This window comes from Ylistrum balloti, unplaced genomic scaffold (assembly GCF_031769215.1).
Source record: "Ylistrum balloti isolate Yb309-2 unplaced genomic scaffold, AGI_CSIRO_Ybal_v1 Utg369972, whole genome shotgun sequence".
In the NCBI taxonomy this organism is placed as follows: Eukaryota; Metazoa; Mollusca; class Bivalvia; order Pectinida; family Pectinidae; genus Ylistrum; species Ylistrum balloti.
In genome coordinates, this window is record NW_026782064.1 from 232,244 (window position 1) to 252,745 (window position 20,502).

Below are 20,502 nucleotides of genomic sequence, written 5' to 3' on the forward strand. Positions count from 1 at the left end.
ACTGATCATCATGTGATTGTTTACATCAGAATCACGATGTTTCGCATGGATATTGTTTTGTTCGCTGTAGGGTTTATGTTCATGTTAAATGTCATTTCTGCCACTAGATACGAAGCTAACTGGCAGTCTATAGATTCTAGACCATTGCCGAGCTGGTTTGATGAAGCAAAGATAGGAATTTTCTTGCACTGGGGAGTGTTCTCTGTACCAGCCACCTATGAATCTCCGTGGTTTTGGTATTGGTGGAAAACCAAAACACCTTTGTTTGTGAAATTCATGAAAGATTTCTACCCTCCAAATTTTACTTATGCTGACTTTGCCCCTCAATTTCAAGCTGCATTTTACAACCCTGACCAGTGGGCAGACATTTTTGAAGCGGCAGGAGCAAGGTATGGGGTCCAACAGAATTTGAAATCTTCATTGTCCTTTTGTCAAATTTTAATTTTAATCTGGAGGCCCACTGTAATCAGAGTTATTGCCCTTAATTCATTCCAAATTTTTGTCCGGGTTGGGAACTGTGGATTGTTGTTGATAGGCTATATTGTTTCAGAAAAAACTGAATCGGATGATAAAGACATTATTACCGTTCCTTGTTTCAGATATATTGTTCTTGTCACAAAGCACCATGAAGGCTTCACGCTATGGCCCTCCAAGCATTCCTGGAACTGGAACGCCATGGATGTTGGACCAAATCGAGATCTCCTAGGTATAATGGCAGTTATGAATTTGACCTATATTTAGCACTGACTTTTTTTGTTCATTTGTAATAGGAGCAGGTTAGTGTGACTTGTATATAGTGTTAAATATGGTCTCTGTCACTCGGCAGACTGAGCATGTTTTTTGGACTCAGTTGGTAGAACCGATCGATTATCATGCCAGAGACCCTGATTTGATTCCTGGTCGGGGTACTTGACAGGAATGTGTATTTTTCCTGTTCTTTCAAACATTTATAATTATTATTAAATGACTTGATTCTGGAAATTATTTCTAATTTCATTTGCTTACAGTTACCCATTTTTTTGGCCAAAAAATAATATTTCATTAAATGCAGTTAAAAAAAACAAGTTTTTATAATAAAATCTTATCTTCTAATATTATTGATTTCATAAATTAATAGTAAAACTGTGGTGAATTCTTCGTGTCCAGCAAAGATAGAAAAAGGCTAGAAGAAAAAGCTAGCTCAATAATTATTTCATTCATATCATCACAGAATCCTAGAAATAAAAACTTCGGTCAAACAATAAACAAATTAAAGCAGACACTGAAACAGGATAAACAGACAAAAAAATATATTTCAAATTTATTGATAACAAAAGAAGACCAAAAAGTTTGAAGCAGACCTTGTGCAAAACAAAGTATCAAGAACAACAGGAATTCAAAGGGGTAAAGTGTAAACATCCACGCTGTGCTATATGTGAGTATATGATGAAAGGGAAGTCCTATAATTTTGGAACAAAAGAATTCAACATAACCTGCTGTATGTCATGTTATACAGATAAATATGCAATTACCTGATAACATGCTAGGGTTGCAAGGAATTTTACATTAAGGAAACTAGTAACACCTTGCCAGCTCGAGTCTGTGTACATAAACAGCATATAAAAGTACAACCTTATTGTCAAATTAAGTTAAGCACAGATTTGGATACCCTTTGAAAAAAGGACTTTCAAATATTTCCTGTTTATAAAGTTTCATATCACATGAAAAGAAAAAGAGTGTTTTATTAGCATTTAATCCTTAACTAGAAAATCTTACCTAAAATGATCCAGGTATATATTTTTTTTTCAATAGGTGATCTTGCCACAGCTGTAAGGAAGAAAAAGAATATGAGGTTTGGGGTGTACCATTCTCTTTTTGAGTTCTACAATCCAGAATTTCTGAATGATCAAGCAAATCATTTCAAAACACAGGATTTTGTTTGGGTGAGTTGATCATTTTTTTGAAGTTAAAGTATTCAATCATTTGATGACAAAAACAATTTCTTTATTTGATTATTGTTCACTATGTATATAATAAATCTATATAACAATCAACTGTGGCTAATCTAAGTAAATCATTTTGAATCTGAAAAGTATTATTATTTCACATTTGGCTATTGCACAGGGGAAGACCATGCCGGAACTGTTTGAATTGGTCAATAACTACCACCCTGAGGTGATCTGGTCTGATGGTCATTGGATGGCACCGGCAGAATACTGGAACTCTACAAAATTTCTTGCCTGGCTTTATAATGAAAGGTGGGTATATCATACTATTATAGCTTTTGGTTGAGATCAGAATCCAGATACATTAACTGAAGGAAAGAATGAAAGATCATGTTTACAAGGGATCTCCAACTCTTCAATGACTGGTAAAAATTTCATAGAGTGTGTACAGCTTTGGCATCTGACTGATAGTGGTGATCATCTTGACAGAGGACAGCTGGCTCTTCAGTGACGAGTAGAGAAATACAGAGTTGCCTTGTTGGGGTCAATACCCAGGCTCAGTAGCTGAAAAAGAAATTGGCCAAAAAAAACACGGCTCTACAATGACTGATTATTTCAGAGGATACGGATGGTACTGATGAAATTCCTGAAAATGGTGGTGATAGAGTGTACATGTAACTGTCATGTAGTTTAGTAGAAGATATTTGAAGTTTACATTAATTAGCTAAAATATTCAAGGTTAATAGATCTTGCATCTATATCTGTTAATTTCTCTTTCAGACAAGACGCTTTATTTATAATTTAGTTATCTATTGTTAACAGACATGAATTATATAATAATCAAAAGTAAACATGTCAGTAATATTATTTACAGTCCTGTCAAGGATACTGTGGTCGTAAATGATCGTTGGGGAATCGGTACAGACTGTCACCATGGTGGCTACTGGAACTGTAAGGACCAGTACAACCCAGGTATGGCGGTTAGTTGTGATTATGACCATGAAATGTATGGTCTGGTGAATGTACTAGTCTACTTGTTGATCTGAAACTGTTTATTTGGATACATTTAAATCATAAAGAGAGACAAAGTCAAGGTGCTTCATTAGCCACCTTATTACCTGCAAAATATTTCAGCCCCAAATTGCAAAACCCTTCAAAACACTAAATTTTCACATTAAAAATGCGCCATTTAAAAAAGATTGTACTCTAAGTAAAACAGATTAAAGTGATACAGACTTTTTCTATGATGTAGAAATGTTCTTCTTGAACAAAATTAAGATAGAAAAAATAGTCTTTATAACATAACCTAGGTTGATGACGTAACTATGGCCCTGATGCTGAGTTTGTCACTTCAGGAAAGCCACTGCCTCATAAATGGGAGAATGCGATGACTTTGGACCGCAAGTGTTGGGGGATACGTCGTGAGATCATGGCAGGAGACATCTACACTGTTCTTGAGATTGTAACGGTACTGGCTGAGACTGTTAGGTAAAAATACAAGATGTACAATGATATGAACAATATTAATTTTAAAATGTTACTTTAAAAATGTTTTTGAAAAGAATCACTTAAAATTGTACTGTCATCTAGAACACTTTATTTTGTATTCATCTACATGTGCTGAAATACTTTGGGAGCATTTCATTCAGTTTATTCAGACAAACTTGTTTATCAGCAATTTCAATGTAACTTTTCGGGCAGAAATCGGGGCGGACCTGCAAATATAAGTCCAGGCCGTGAAAGGCTTAGTCAAAGATGCCAGAATAAGCAAAATAAGATCAGTAGGTCCAACCTTATTTAATAATTAACTAACAAACCAATGAATGCAAATAAAATACTAGGAAACTATATATTAGGTTATTAGGGTATTTTGATAATAAAAAGATGCAGATGTAATTTTGTCTCCAGAATTGATAAACATCAGTATAGAGTTTATGTACAGTTGAACAAGTTGATGATAGAAACCACAATATTTGGAAAGTCTTCTAGACACAAAATTAGATATCCTTGAATTGAAATGTCTCCAAATATCTAATTGTTCAACAGTTTATATACATGTGATCTGAGAACAATATTTACCAAATTAAACTTTCAAAAATTTTGCAAGTAATTTCAAATTCATCCATCCATCTGTAAGATTATGTATAAAAGTGCCACTTTTCAGTATCCACCCAATGTGTAAAAGATGATAATGATGCCTCGTAGCTGGATTGAATTACCTACCAGACAAATCTGTGTCAGATTTCAGTCTTCATACCCTCTTGAAAAATTGATACCTTCTGGAATAGATAAAGCCACTGTTCTTAATAATATCACATAGCTGTCTATGGCTAATATGCCTTTCTTATCCGCAGTTGTGGAGGAAACTTGCTGATGAATGTTCCACCAACATCCGACGGTCGCATCCTGCCACTGTTCGAGGAGAGGCTGAGAGAATTTGGGGCATGGATGAAGATCAATGGAGAAGCCATTTATGCCTCAAAGCCATGGCATACACAAAATGACACAATTACCAAGAATGTTTGGTAAATAATATAAGTTTTATTATTTAAAATGAAAATAGAAATATTTCAATATATTTTTATTTAATTTTAATACATAAAATCTTTTCAGTATATCTATACATGACAAGATCGTTGTGTTTTCACTGACTCACTTTACTGGGAGCTATTGTTAGACACCATATAGAAACAATATGATAGAATTCTAAACTATAAAAAATACATGGTAAACAATTGTAAAATGATTACTTTTTGTAGATGTGTTATTTGTGTTGATTTTGTGGGTGCTATTAATCCACGAACTCATTTGAACAGGAATTGTTCAAATTAGATATAAAGTAGATATATTGAGCTATATTTATCCCCGAAATCGAATATCAGTGAAATAGGAATTATTTTTTAAAAAAAAAAAAAAAGGAGAATTGAGCCTCACAAAAATATGTATGGTTTTAGAGTATGATTTTTGCAAATTGTTTGGACATAGCATAAAAAGTACATAAAATTGATGTTCATTTTTTCCAAGATTATGAAATCATCAAAAGTTTTATTGTACCTATCAAATATCATCGAGGTGTTATTCTATAATTTTCATATGAAGTGAAAACTCATGAAATGTCCTCTATGTTTTAGTCAACCTGAATATAAACAGCAAATTGAGAGACCAATTAATATTCTCTCTCTAAAATTTGATCAGTGTTATAAATGTGGAATAGGCATACGGATCATTTACAGGTTTAAGTAAACAGAAAATATAGCTTTTGTTTTCAATTTATAAACGAATTAAAATTTCTTTTGAAATTAAGTTGTTTACAACCAGATGATAAACTTCACTTTTGCTTACTCCCTAGGTACACAACCCAAAGGACAAGCAACACTACTGTTGTGTATGCCATTGTCCTTTCTTGGCCAGAAAACAACACACTTCAGTTATCTGCTCCTGTTCCTATGGCAACCACAGAAATTCAGATGCTTGGCTATGCTGGTGGGAACTTCAAGTATACAACATATGTCAATAACACCCTTAGTATTGTGTTCCCTGGTATACCATTCAACTGTCTGCCATCCACAGATGCTTGGGTCCTCAAGATGACCAACTTAAAAAACCAAGCTGCCTCTCCGGAATTTGAGCGTGTAGTGACACCACAACAGCTTGTGCCGATTAACTTGGGAAATCCACCCAGAACATGAACATCAACTTTTACTGTATTTATCTAACAATAAGTCGGAAGTAATGTGTTATCACTGTTTCAGAGTTATTTTGAACAAGTTAGCCTTGCATCTTTAACATTTATTGATGTCTTATTCTGTTAAGTTGAAAAGAAACTCTATCACATTTTCATCTCTACCTTTTAGTTTGAAGGGCAAAAAAGACATGGAAGTGAAATTTTTGTTGCATTTACATCCTTTGTCAAGATATATTAGGATTGCATAATAAAACTATAAGTTATTTTACAATTATTCTTATATACATACCCCCTTATCCATATCATTTTTACTCCTGAATACAGTTATACTTCTCATGTATTATCAGGTAATATATTTTTACTAAATATCTTTTTACATTTACTTCAGCACAAATTTACAAATTGCGTTCATTTAGTTGCTTTTTTTATTATGGTGTTATATTTTCTTCACCATGTTAAAATTTAATTTTTTTTTTTATTTTTTTTTTTTTTTATAGTTTTGTACTTGTACCATATTTATCCACTAATAGATACTGTAAAGAATGTTTTAATACATGTAGCATCATCAACAGTTTTGGATAAAAGTAGGGAATTCGAACAAAAGATGAATTGTTTGAAATTTGAAATTTTTTGTTTGTCAAAAACAATCAATTTTTAAATATGTATATCTCATCAGTAAAGTTTCTAGGAAATTCATTCCAGATATCTTATTTCTCAGACTGAACATTTGCATTTGGCTGTGGAAACTTAATATGAAACAAATGTTGCATTAGCATTGTATGCAATGTAGCTATTTTCTATACAGACATAAACAACTAGTTTCACAAATACACTGTGATATCCTCATCCACATCACATTTTATACAAAACATAACTAGAAATAAACATGTATTTGGTTATGCAAAATTATGGGATATTACTACATCAAATTATTTCACATTATGCCTTGCCGTTTAATGCGAGTGTTGGGCATATAGTATGTTTGTTGATGCATCTCCTCTTGTTCTATTCCGAGTTAGTGATCTCTGTCAGATCTTGAGAACCTCTCCAAAGATTTGGTTTATGTTTACCCCATAGTATCACAAAATCACACTCAACACTTTGTTATATTAAGATAGTCCTCGGACAAAGTTAAAGCTTCAAAGGTCATGTTGCATAACTTCTGCAAATTTGTCAACTAATGATACTTACATGCATGGATGGAATGGGCTTAATTCATATTTAACAATCAACAAATGTTTTCTAGTTCTTTTATTGAGAAATCTCATTTTCAATAACATGTTTGACCAGTGTGTACAGATCAATGAGATTGTTATGAGTTTGTGGAATGAAAGCAAATCCTTGGATGACATTACAGTGTATTGTATTCTTCAAAGGACATTCACAGTATTTCTGTGCCATGAATTAGATGAATATCATTGGTTTGAAATCAGATTGATGCAAGTTCCCTTGATGTTCTAGACAAAGTGCTTTGAATATTTATTGTCTTTCATAAATTTTGTGCATTAGAAAGTCGTATTTGTAGAGGTGTTGTCAAGAATGTCAATAGCTAAAATTTACATACAAAGACTTTTTTTGTTTAATGCTGTTAAATATGATTAGTTCTTGATTTTCCTTGAAATCTAATGTTCAGTTGGTGTACTAGCAATAACTCTTTACATTCCAGTTGTTTACATTTATATTATTCAAACTTTTGAAGAATATTTTTGATAAATAAAATATGTTGTGACAAGAACTTGTTATCTGTTTATACCTTTGTCATGAAAGTGTCAGTGGTCCCGATAGCATTTAGCACTATTTCTATCGATTTCTTTTTGCTGGGTTTATCCTGTGAGCAGCCAGGGTCATTTTGAGGCAGGACCTCTGTGTAGAGGCTGGTGGCTTCCTCACTGAACCACATACAGGAGGTATGTTATTAGAGTAATTATTGTCTTATGGAAGGACACATCCATGACAGAGAACAGTACCTTTCTTGGCTTCCTGAGAATCACAAATTGCCATGGGTAGTGAACAACAAACCATGTCTCATCGATCTTCAGCTGAGGTCACAAAGGCCAACACTCTACCACCTGAGCTATAGTGCTGACAATCTCTCTAGAAACCAGTAAAGGCTGGTTTGATTTGGTCTTTGGGTTGACTTTGCATGTTACCATTAGTGATAGATAAGATAAGATAGACAAGTGGAAGACAGAGCTTATTCATTTATTGCTGTGAAATTTGATATTTGTTTGTTTTTTTTTTTTTAATATTTTTTCAAGACTTCTGAAAAAACAACAACCAGTTCTTCATATTTTAACTTTAATATTCCTCAAAATAAATCTTTACCTGGAGCAAAATATTATCAATTTTTCATAAATATCTCTCATAAATAAGAGGGATATACAATCCATTTAAGTTTTACACATTTAAAAACAAGAGAAAGCATTCAAAATGTTACGAAACTAATGTCCACGAGAAATTTTCATTACAATACACTTATGAAAGAAAGTTAAATTGCAGTTGTATTTTTTTCTTTATCTCACAAATTTATCCTATTCCTATCAGCAAACTTTTCATTAAATGAAACAGGATAACAATCATTCTGAAAGGCTGTATCATCATCATACACAATGTATACATAAATAGTCTAATATGAAACATGTTTATTACATCCAAAATATATCAGGTAAGATAATGTAGTTATTACATCTAAAATATATCAGGTAAGATAATGTAATTATTACATCCAAAATATATCAGGTAAGATAATGTAATTATTACATCCAAAATATATCAGGTAAGATAATGTAGTTATTACATCCAAAATATATCGGGTAAGATAATGTAGTTATTACATTATTATAGTAAAACTGCTACATGTTATACACATATTTTATTCCAATACACATGAACAATCACAAATTTTGTATTGGAATGTTTTGAGTATTGAAAGAAGATTTAAGATCAATATTATGCAAGTATTCATGGAACAAAACCTGATGAATAAAATATGGTAAAAGCAGACAAGATATCTTCTAACACTGTAATACAACAAATGTATTTATATGTAGGGCGGGGGGAGTCTATTTTATCATGTTTCATGTTAAAAGTCATGCACTAAAGAGATAAACCTTATTTTTCAATCAGAGTCCACAAAGTAGATATGTTTATGTAATTATGAAGGCATAATTTCTGACTATATGAAGATAAATATTTACAATCTTGTACTTAATCGCATACCCAGGTATACAGCTATGTTACCTCTCCTTTCTTGTCTCTCTCAAGAACTCAAAAACATATTTACAAAACAAATAGTCTCATCTTGAAAACTATAATGATAGGCAACTTCGTATGTAATTCCTTTCAAAAATGAATTTTAAATGTGAAATGAATATCACAATTTATCTCATTGAGTTTCTTTGTATTTATCAATGTTTTTATCTTGCAGTGATAAATATAGGATCTTACAGGAGTTTTAATGTAGTAATATATACAGGATCTTACAGGAGTTTTAATGTAGTAATATATATAGGATCTTATAGGAGTTTTAATGTAGTAATATATATAGGATCTTATAGGAGTTTTAATGTAGTAATACATATAGGATCTTATAGAAGTTTTAATGTAGTAATACATATAGGATCTTATAGGAGTTTTAATGTAGTAATATATATAGGATCTTATAGGAGTTTTAATGTAGTAATATATATAGGATCTTATAGGAGTTTTAATGTAGTAATATATAAAGGATCTTACATGAGTTTTAATGTAGTAATATATATAGGATCTTATAGGAGTTTTAATGTAGTAATATATATAGGATCTTACAGGAGTTTTAATGTAGTAATATATACAGGATCTTATAGGAGTTTTAATGTAGTAATATATATAGGATCTTACAGGAGTTTTAATGTAGTAATATATACAGGATCTTACAGGAGTTTTAATGTAGTAATATATATAGGATCTTACAGGAGTTTTAATGTAGTAATATATATAGGATCTTACAGGAGTTTTAATGTAGTAATATATACAGGATCTTACAGGAGTTTTAATGTAGTAATATATATAGGATCTTACAGGAGTTTTAATGTAGTAATATATACAGGATCTTACAGGAGTTTTAATGTAGTAATATATACAGGATCTTATAGGAGTTTTAATGTAGTAATATATATAGGATCTTACAGGAGTTTTAATTTAGTAATATATATAGGATCTTATAGGAGTTTTAATGTAGTAATATATACAGGATCTTATAGGAGTTTTAATGTAGTAATATATATAGGATCTTACAGGAGTTTTAATGTAGTAATATATATAGGATCTTATAGGAGTTTTAATGTAGTAATATATATAGGATCTTACAGGAGTTTTAATGTAGTAATATATATAGGATCTTATAGGAGTTTTAATGTAGTAATATATATAGGATCTTACAGGAGTTTTAATGTAGTAATATATATAGGATCTTATAGGAGTTTTAATGTAGTAATATATATAGGATCTTACAGGAGTTTTAATGTAGTAATATATACAGGATCTTATAGGAGTTTTAATATAGTAATATATATAGGATCTTACAGGAGTTTTAATGTAGTAATATATATAGGATCTTATAGGAGTTTTAATGTAGTAATATATATAGGATCTTACAGGAGTTTTAATGTAGTAATATATATAGGATCTTATAGGAGTTTTAATGTAGTAATATATATAGGATCTTACAGGAGTTTTAATGTAGTAATATATACAGGATCTTACAGGAGTTTTAATGTAGTAATATATATAGGATCTTATAGGAGTTTTAATGTAGTAATATATACAGGATCTTACAGGAGTTTTAATGTAGTAATATATATAGGATCTTATAGGAGTTTTAATGTAGTAATATATATAGGATCTTATAGGAGTTTTAATGTAGTAATATATACAGGATCTTACAGGAGTTTTAATGTAGTAATATATATAGGATCTTATAGGAGTTTTAATGTAGTAATACATATAGGATCTTATAGGAGTTTTAATGTAGTAATATATATAGGATCTTATAGGAGTTTTAATGTAGTAATATATATAGGATCTTATAGGAGTTTTAATGTAGTAATATATAAAGGATCTTACAGGAGTTTTAATGTAGTAATATATATAGGATCTTATAGGAGTTTTAATGTAGTAATATATAAAGGATCTTACAGGAGTTTTAATGTAGTAATATATATAGGATCTTATAGGAGTTTTAATGTAGTAATATATATAGGATCTTACAGGAGTTTTAATGTAGTAATATATACAGGATCTTACAGGAGTTTTAATGTAGTAATATATATAGGATCTTATAGGAGTTTTAATGTAGTAATATATATAGGATCTTACAGGAGTTTTAATGTAGTAATATATACAGGATCTTACAGGAGTTTTAATGTAGTAATATATATAGGATCTTATAGGAGTTTTAATGTAGTAATATATAAAGGATCTTACAGGAGTTTTAATGTAGTAATATATATAGGATCTTATAGGAGTTTTAATGTAGTAATATATATAGGATCTTACAGGAGTTTTAATGTAGTAATATATACAGGATCTTACAGGAGTTTTAATGTAGTAATATATATAGGATCTTATAGGAGTTTTAATGTAGTAATATATATAGGATCTTACAGGAGTTTTAATGTAGTAATATATACAGGATCTTACAGGAGTTTTAATGTAGTAATATATATAGGATCTTACAGGAGTTTTAATGTAGTAATATATATAGGATCTTACACGAGTTTTAATGTAGTAATATATACAGGATCTTACAGGAGTTTTAATGTAGTAATATATATAGGATCTTACAGGAGTTTTAATGTAGTAATATATACAGGATCTTACAGGAGTTTTAATGTAGTAATATATATAGGATCTTACAGGAGTTTTAATGTAGTAATATATACAGGATCTTACAGGAGTTTTAATGTAGTAATATATACAGGATCTTATAGGAGTTTTAATGTAGTAATATATATAGGATCTTACAGGAGTTTTAATTTAGTAATATATATAGGATCTTATAGGAGTTTTAATGTAGTAATATATACAGGATCTTATAGGAGTTTTAATGTAGTAATATATATAGGATCTTACAGGAGTTTTAATGTAGTAATATATATAGGATCTTATAGGAGTTTTAATGTAGTAATATATATAGGATCTTACAGGAGTTTTAATGTAGTAATATATATAGGATCTTATAGGAGTTTTAATGTAGTAATATATACAGGATCTTATAGGAGTTTTAATGTAGTAATATATATAGGATCTTACAGGAGTTTTAATGTAGTAATATATATAGGATCTTATAGGAGTTTTAATGTAGTAATATATATAGGATCTTACAGGAGTTTTAATGTAGTAATATATACAGGATCTTATAGGAGTTTTAATGTAGTAATATATATAGGATCTTACAGGAGTTTTAATGTAGTAATATATATAGGATCTTATAGGAGTTTTAATGTAGTAATATATATAGGATCTTACAGGAGTTTTAATGTAGTAATATATATAGGATCTTATAGGAGTTTTAATGTAGTAATATATATAGGATCTTACAGGAGTTTTAATGTAGTAATATATACAGGATCTTACAGGAGTTTTAATGTAGTAATATATATAGGATCTTATAGGAGTTTTAATGTAGTAATACATATAGGATCTTATAGGAGTTTTAATGTAGTAATACATATAGGATCTTATAGGAGTTTTAATGTAGTAATATATAAAGGATCTTACAGGAGTTTTAATGTAGTAATATATATAGGATCTTATAGGAGTTTTAATGTAGTAATATATATAGGATCTTACAGGAGTTTTAATGTAGTAATATATACAGGATCTTACAGGAGTTTTAATGTAGTAATATATATAGGATCTTATAGGAGTTTTAATGTAGTAATATATATAGGATCTTACAGGAGTTTTAATGTAGTAATATATACAGGATCTTACAGGAGTTTTAATGTAGTAATATATATAGGATCTTATAGGAGTTTTAATGTAGTAATATATAAAGGATCTTACAGGAGTTTTAATGTAGTAATATATATAGGATCTTATAGGAGTTTTAATGTAGTAATATATATAGGATCTTACAGGAGTTTTAATGTAGTAATATATACAGGATCTTACAGGAGTTTTAATGTAGTAATATATATAGGATCTTATAGGAGTTTTAATGTAGTAATATATATAGGATCTTACAGGAGTTTTAATGTAGTAATATATACAGGATCTTACAGGAGTTTTAATGTAGTAATATATATAGGATCTTACAGGAGTTTTAATGTAGTAATATATATAGGATCTTACAGGAGTTTTAATGTAGTAATATATACAGGATCTTACAGGAGTTTTAATGTAGTAATATATATAGGATCTTACAGGAGTTTTAATGTAGTAATATATACAGGATCTTACAGGAGTTTTAATGTAGTAATATATACAGGATCTTATAGGAGTTTTAATGTAGTAATATATATAGGATCTTACAGGAGTTTTAATTTAGTAATATATATAGGATCTTATAGGAGTTTTAATGTAGTAATATATACAGGATCTTATAGGAGTTTTAATGTAGTAATATATATAGGATCTTACAGGAGTTTTAATGTAGTAATATATATAGGATCTTATAGGAGTTTTAATGTAGTAATATATATAGGATCTTACAGGAGTTTTAATGTGGATTTCATGGATGTTTTCTCATTTCAGTGAGCCTTTTGTTCCATAAATCACATGTCAAACGGAAACAAATTTTAGATCCTTTTTACCACATTTTTCAAGCAAATACTGTAGAAAGAGGACACTGCTATGTAAAACTTGAAGTCATGTCCGCACTATTATCTTCAGTCTCCATTGTAATGTTGCAATTCTATCTATGGACGTGTGATGTCATTTCATTATCTAAAGTGAAGTCACATAAAGCTGTATTACATATGTTATACACTTAATAAGGACATGGGTATATTCACTGACTAACTAGACAATCATAAGACAAAAATTAATACAGTTATGTTATTTGACAATTTTGAAACCATCTATTACTACCTTTTTATTTTATACTGATGATGTTACTTCCGAAAATCTGGGATTAATTAGACTAAAAAAGACTAAAAAATAATAAAAGATTTAAAAAGAACTTCCACTAATAGTTAACAGTATTGACTTTTTCATTTGTAGAAGCTTTATTTTCCCTTGTAAAATGTCTTATCATATGTAATACAAGATATGTTTGAATAATTATCACACACAAGTTTCAAATATTTGTAATAGGAAGTGAGTTGATGGTTGAGTATAATGATAATTAAATGTGTAAATTATAATCACAAAAGCATTCAATCAGTTATCACTAAAGAGAGAACATTTACAGATCAAGATTTCATATAAGTAAACTGTCAGAAAATAAAAAAAAGTAAAATAAAAGATCCTTAATGATGTAAATAAAAATACAAAATAGAAAATAAGCAATCACATTGAACGTCAAACATCACTTTGGGTGTAAACTGGTGTCAAGTCAAACATCAATCAACCCGTCTAAACTGACACCTCAGAACTCATAAATAAAGTAAAAAAAAATTTATGTATCCTTCAGAGTGTCAGTCTATACAGTTTTCACCAAATTCACAAACCTTTGCCAACACCAATATCTGGTGAGCTAATTCACAAAAAGTCCATCATGTCTATGGGTTTGACGAAGGCATCCCTTGCAGGTTTGTCATCATGTGGCACATGTTGATTTTCCAAGTTTGTCATCTTTAAGACCCAAGCATCATAGGATGGCATCAAATTCACAGGAATGTTTGGAAAAATTACTTCCACAGTCTTGTTCAGCCCTTCATAAAACTTGAATGGTTTGTCATAGCCAAGCATCTTGATGACAGTGTTTTGACCGGTAACTGGAGCTCCTAGGGTCAATGCATTGTACTTGGGCCAATTCAGGATGATAGCATACACAGATGTTCCATTGACATCTTTCTTAGAAGTGTACCTGGAAAAATAACAATCTTTAGTGAATAAATAAACTAAAAGAAGAGATAATACTTGAAGCTCATATCTAGTAATAACAAATGCATTGACTAGTTAGATACCAACCTTATACTGTATAATGCTTAATATCTATGACTTTTCCTGTTAATTTATAGGAATATGTCACATATTCCAAAATTCTATGAAAAACTAAATCAAGGCAGAATTCTCATAGCAAACTACTATACATGTACATCACCTTTACCATACTTCAGCATCAAATATAAACCAAGGGACATAATTCTGTATAAGTTTGGGTTTGTGACCCAAAATAATTTAAGTAACACATGGTCGCCTTAAGACCTACTTATACAAGTTACTTAAATTTGACAATAAATGATGTTCATGACATACGAATTAGTCAAAATGACAAAAGGTCAACAAAGGGCCATAACCCTTTATAAATGACTTAAAATCAGACTTAAGATCTGATTTAATCACACAAAATACATTTTAGGACTTGAAACTTATATTATGATTGGGAAAAACTTTTTCAAGGACAAAATATGTCGTACCAACCTGTCTTAGATATGTTTAAGGTGTTTACATAACAGATTTGTTATATTATATTTATATATTATTACCACAATTTATTGTATACTGCCAGCTCCTGTAGATAGCCTGCACAAGACTAAATTACTGTTTTAAGAATTAATGTCTGAATATACTCTACACTGTATTATTGTCCGCAGCTTATATACTATACGTTGCTTACTTGAGAAACGTTCATATTTGCCTATATAACCTGGGCATGTGAACAGTTTTATTAAACACCTTTTTAAACAATCGATGAGTTGTATCTACTTTAAATGTATACACATGAACACCAGTTTAGTATCCCAAGCGTTTGTGATGAGATACCAGCATGTTGACTATACCAAGTACCTGTAGTCTGTTATGACGCAATTGACATGGAAGTGGAAAAAGTCCACCAAAAAGGCAAAGTTACACTGCTGAATTTAAATTAAATGTTATAAGGTATGTAGTATAATAGTAGTGACGATGATGACCTACTGGCTGCAATTGCTAGACTTTATTGCAAACAGCTAGGACTATTCATGAGTGGTTCAGAGACATCCAATTTTGATGGATCGGAATAAACCTTATGCAATCAGCAATTTATTTAAATGTGTTTGATAATTAAAGATTTCTGTTTATACTTTGTAGCCTTTTATTCTTGTTATATCATATATTCAAAGTCCTGCATTACATAGAAATTGTAGAGCCTGCACTTTTCCATGGTTTTGGAAAACATTTCGTCATATAGCTTGCTCCACAAAATAATCCGCAGCAGGCTTTCTCTTCAATATTTTAAATATAGATGTAATCCTGGTAAAAATACTAGCCGCAAAATTCCACTCGGCTAGAGAGAACTTCTCTTTAGCTCGATTGGTTGAGCGTCAGACTAGTAGGCCAGGGGTCCCGGGTTTGATTCATAGCGGAGGCATTGAAATAAATAATGACCTCAGTTACATCTAAGTTACGGTAAGTACAATAGATAATTTCTCGGCAAAGTTTGACGAGCTAAACAGAAAGACAGAAAGCAGAGATGAGAAATAATAAGTTACAGAACAATGGAGATTTACCAGACTTGTTTGTCAAATGGGTCTCTTTGCGTATGCCATGGTTTGGATTTGTAAATGGCCTCCCCATTGACCTTCATCCATGCTCCAAACTGTCTAAGCCTTTGTTCAAAAATTGGGATGATCCTACCATCAGCAGAGGGTCCGACATTCATTAGTAGGTTACCACCACAGCTGTCAAAACAATAATGGTTTTTAACAAATTTTTATAGCATTCTGAAATATGAAAACGTCAAGAATAACTTTGCCACATTTTGTTTTGTTCATAAAAATGTGAAATCTATTTTCATTCTATATACTAATTCAACACACAGGCAGACAAATTCTTATAACAAGTTGACCACCAATAAACAAGCCGTTTCCTGGTGTAGCAACTAATTTTGGAAAGGCAAATGATTTTGACCATGCGTAGAATCAAAGACTTTCCTGTATGTTCTTTGTCAGTACCTTACAGTCTCTGCCATCACTGAGATCAATTCGTTGACAGTTTGACAGTCCTCTGCAGTGACATCACGACGATGTGTCCACGCTCTCTTATCTACTGTCATGCAGTTTTCCCATTTTGGAGTGAATAACTTTCCTGAAATAACAACAAACAAACTCAAAATATGACATAAACGATTTCCCCCTGCTCTTACTTTGAAGAACATGGAATATTACCAATACCTTACTAAGATGGCCATCTAGTAAGCATGAATGACTTTTTCAGTCTATGGTCAACTGACTTTTTTCAATCAACTTTACTTCCAAATAAATTTGTTACAATTATGCGCCATCCAAGTGAAACCTTTATAAAAATTGAAGAAAGAATAGTTGTGTTTGATGAGAAAGAAGAAGAGGTAAAAAAACATGATGGCTGCTTAATGGCCAAATTAATTAAGGCATAAGATTGAGTTGATGACTAACGTATCGTCATTTGATTCTCTTAATGGATTTTAAATGTGACAAGTCATGGAAATTGTGTTTTGAATTGTCTCTTGCCTTGGTATGTTATATATAAATTTGTTAATTTCCTACCTGGATTGAATTTATCATGACAGTTCCAGAAGCCTCCATGTCGACATCTTGTGTTGTTTCCCCAGCGGTCATTAATCACTACTGTATCTTTCACTGGACTGTAGAAACATGGTGACCATAATATGTAAGACTTCAAAAAACCAATTAGATTCTGTATAAAGGATTAATACCACCTATAGGAGATTTGATAATAATCCCTTCCCAAGGGATAGTACTAATGCTAGATTAACAATGTTCAATATTGATTATAAAAAGGTAGTTATTTTTGTGAGAATTTCAAAGTTCCATCCAGAGCACCATATTAAAAATTTGAGAGTCTCAAACCTGGCTACAGCAGGTTCTTAAAGTACAGGTGTGTCCCATATGATAAAACAGTTTTTTGCAAGATTTATATGTGCACAGCTACTAGTACATAACTAGAATAGCTGCAGTTAAATGCAAAGAAAATTTAATATTTATTATTGAAATATAGAATCATTTCTGATCAGATGTTCATAGGTCATTACTATATTTAGACCATATCTGCTAATGAGCTAATACATGTCCATATTAGTTCTACAGAAATGACAGTCCCTGGGCCTACTACAGGTTACACATGGAAATACATGAAAGCAATATTGACGGCAAATATATCTGATTGAACTGGTGTAAGCTTTAAGAGAAATAAGTACCTTTCATTGTAAAGCCAAGCAATAAACTCTGTTGAGTTCCAGTAAGTATCTGGGGCTTCCCAATCACCATCTGACCAGACAATATCGGGTTTGTAATTGTTGACAAGTTCGTACAGCTCAGGCATGGCCTTTGTCTAAAAAAGAACAATGCTATATGTCACTATAACATTTCGTGCTCAGTGTTATTGAAGTAACTTTTACTTAAGTTCATGGCAGGAAGGATTTTATAAAGCACCACATAGTCAATGCATTAATAACCAGAATCAATGTTTATCACAAATACATTAACATGTACACCATCAGCATTCAAAGTGGGCAAATCCAATCAATTCTAACCAATTTCCATTTTCTTTTTGTAAACATTGCTGGGCTTTTTTCTAGGAACTTATCTGCCAAACCATGCTTCTGCACCTTTTAGTTAGTCAGATGTTGCTTTAAGGTTTTAAGAGATTTGACCCCTGAAGCCTTGGATAAGGTCAAAGTCATGTCTTTTTGCAAACTTTGTTGTGCTTCATCCTAGGAACCTATCAGACAAATACCATGCTTTGATGTATTTTGGTTAGTCAGATGAAATTGTTTTGAGAGTTTCATAAATTTGCTTAAATGGAACAGTTGACCCCAGACAGACTATGACAGACACTGCTCCATGGCATAAGCTCACTTGGCCCTTTGGTTATAATTGCTTATATTTTTGAATCTCTGCATAAACACTGAAGTTTTCTACAGAGGACTTCTTCAGAAAGTCTGTAGCTCTAAAAGCTTCAAAATTTTTATCTATGGTAGACTGTGTTCTAAAGATTTTTGTACATTTTGATGAGTATAAGAAATGTTTTTTGGCTCATACATAGTCAAGCACAAATAACTTAGATTGAGTTCCAGGGGAAAAATGGTCTTAAAATGAAAATAGAGGTATCAATATTAAGATGACTTATTTTTTTAAGAATGCTGACTTACTCTTACAAATTCTTGAGTTTTATAGTTATTGTTTTTGTCTGCAATATATAAAGGATTAAAGAACTCAAACAGAGAGTGGTACACCCCAAAATGCATGTCCTTCTTCTTCTTAACAGCAGTGGCAAGCTCAGCTGTAATTTAGAAAACAGAACAAACTTATTGTTGGATAGCATTTCATCTACATATGTAATCAAGATAAATTTTAGAGTAGCCCAATGAGAAAGCCAGAAACAGAACAAAGGATCATTTACAGAAGTACATTGGGGGTATATTCTTTCAAAATAATAAAACTGCAATGATCCATCAAAAATGAAAGACAATTGTCAAGCTTATTGTTGCTACAGATGAAGTGTATACATACCTACTAAATCTCTTCTAGGTCCAACATCATAAGCGTTCCAGTTCCAGGAATGGTTCGACGGCCACATTGTGAAGCCTTCATGGTGTTTTGTAACCAATACCACATATCTGTGCAGCATGACAAATTTAAAAATCATCTTCAAATATTTCAATGAGGATAGATATGAGAGCAAGAATGTTTGTTCTTCAGAGTCCCTGTAAAAATTACCTTTCTTCCCTTACGCGCTTATAATAATCTCAACACAAGACCACAACTATATCGGTTCCTAGCATAATCAGCTTAATTTTTATGCAACAATAACAAAATGGTGTTCGATTCGACAAGCTTTGCCCATGAAACAGTTTGCCTTTTTATTCCACTTAAATCATTTAAGCAATAAACTGCCATAGTGTTATGGCACTTACAGCCATTATGAAGGTGTTAATGCCATAAAAATGTAAATATGTTTGTGATGTAACCTTTTATTTACTAATTTTATACAATGTAAAACATGCATCTTTTAATTAAATTTATTTTAAAATAATGTAATAGGAAGGAGTAATGAAAAACACCTTGCCACTGCTGGAGTTTGAACTAACAACCCTTTGGTCTCTAGCCGGACACGCTAACACTCTCTTAAAGGGAAATTCCCACTAGCCGAGTTTAGAAAGGTGACTAGTACAATAATATAACAATTTACTCTGCTACATGCACCACAGTAGCTTGTTGTAGCCAAGTCCTTTGTCTATGATAGTTACACAATTCAAACAGTTAAATGACTCACTTTGCTCCGGAAGCTTCAAAAATATCTGCCCATCCATCAGGGTTATAAAAATATGCATGGAAGAGGGGTGCAAAATCAGCGAAGGTGAACTGTGGACCGTAGTTGTCGTGTACGAATTTCACGTAATCCGGATAATTATGTTTGAAGAAGTAAACAAACCATGCCGACTTGTATGCTGGTACTGAAAACAATCCCCAGTGAAGGAAAATTCCAATTTTGGAATCATCATACCAGGCGGGCAACGGCCTTGAGTCCAAAGACTTCCAGTCGGGTGTGTACTTGACAGCTGCGGTAACCGATATTAAAGTTGATAACAATGTAAACAGCTGAAGCAAAAGCGCTGTCGCCGCCATATTGTTTACAATCACGAGACTGTCAGTCGTTATCTCGATAAAGTGATATTGCGCGAAAAATGAAAGGCGTAAATGTTTACACGTTACTATTGCGTTAGGCGGATATATTGACCGCACTATTAAAATAAATTCCAATCCA

General features: G+C 31.4%; 2 protein-coding genes across 2 annotated transcripts; one reads left to right on the forward strand and one right to left on the reverse strand.

Annotated features, from left to right (window-relative positions):
- The first annotated feature begins 36 nt into the window (after positions 1–36).
- Positions 37–5,922, forward strand: LOC132547676 (alpha-L-fucosidase-like). The gene is made up of 8 exons (XM_060211466.1): positions 37–389; positions 600–706; positions 1,792–1,922; positions 2,104–2,237; positions 2,800–2,897; positions 3,281–3,413; positions 4,280–4,450; positions 5,275–5,922. Exons 1-8 carry the CDS (start codon positions 37–39, stop codon positions 5,612–5,614), a joined length of 1,467 nt encoding a protein of 488 aa, XP_060067449.1. The 3' UTR covers positions 5,615–5,922.
- Positions 5,923–13,217: 7,295 nt separating this feature from the next.
- On the reverse strand, positions 13,218–20,363 carry LOC132547668 (alpha-L-fucosidase-like). The gene is made up of 8 exons (XM_060211455.1): positions 20,011–20,363; positions 19,248–19,354; positions 18,887–19,017; positions 17,933–18,066; positions 17,262–17,359; positions 16,692–16,824; positions 16,248–16,418; positions 13,218–14,623 (listed from the first exon to the last, which is right to left on the reverse strand). The coding sequence occupies exons 1-8, from the start codon at positions 20,361–20,363 to the stop codon at positions 14,296–14,298; spliced, it is 1,455 nt and encodes a 484-aa protein (XP_060067438.1). The 3' UTR covers positions 13,218–14,295.
- Between the last annotated feature and the right edge of the window lie 139 nt (positions 20,364–20,502).

Excerpts from the sequence above, each read along its gene's own strand:
- LOC132547676 (XM_060211466.1), top strand. The coding sequence starts at position 37 with ATGTTTCGCATGGATATTGTTTTGTTCGCTGTAGGGTTTATGTTCATG. Across the intron at positions 2,238-2,799 it reads GCCTGGCTTTATAATGAAAG|TCCTGTCAAGGATACTGTGG; the intron begins GTGGGTATATCA and ends TATTATTTACAG. Across the intron at positions 3,414-4,279 it reads GTACTGGCTGAGACTGTTAG|TTGTGGAGGAAACTTGCTGA; the intron begins GTAAAAATACAA and ends TCTTATCCGCAG.
- LOC132547668 (XM_060211455.1), bottom strand. The coding sequence starts at position 20,363 with ATGGCGGCGACAGCGCTTTTGCTTCAGCTGTTTACATTGTTATCAACT. Across the intron at positions 17,360-17,932 it reads GCTTGGCTTTACAATGAAAG|TCCAGTGAAAGATACAGTAG; the intron begins GTACTTATTTCT and ends ATGTTTCTACAG. Across the intron at positions 16,419-16,691 it reads GTGATGGCAGAGACTGTAAG|CTGTGGTGGTAACCTACTAA; the intron begins GTACTGACAAAG and ends TTGTTTTGACAG.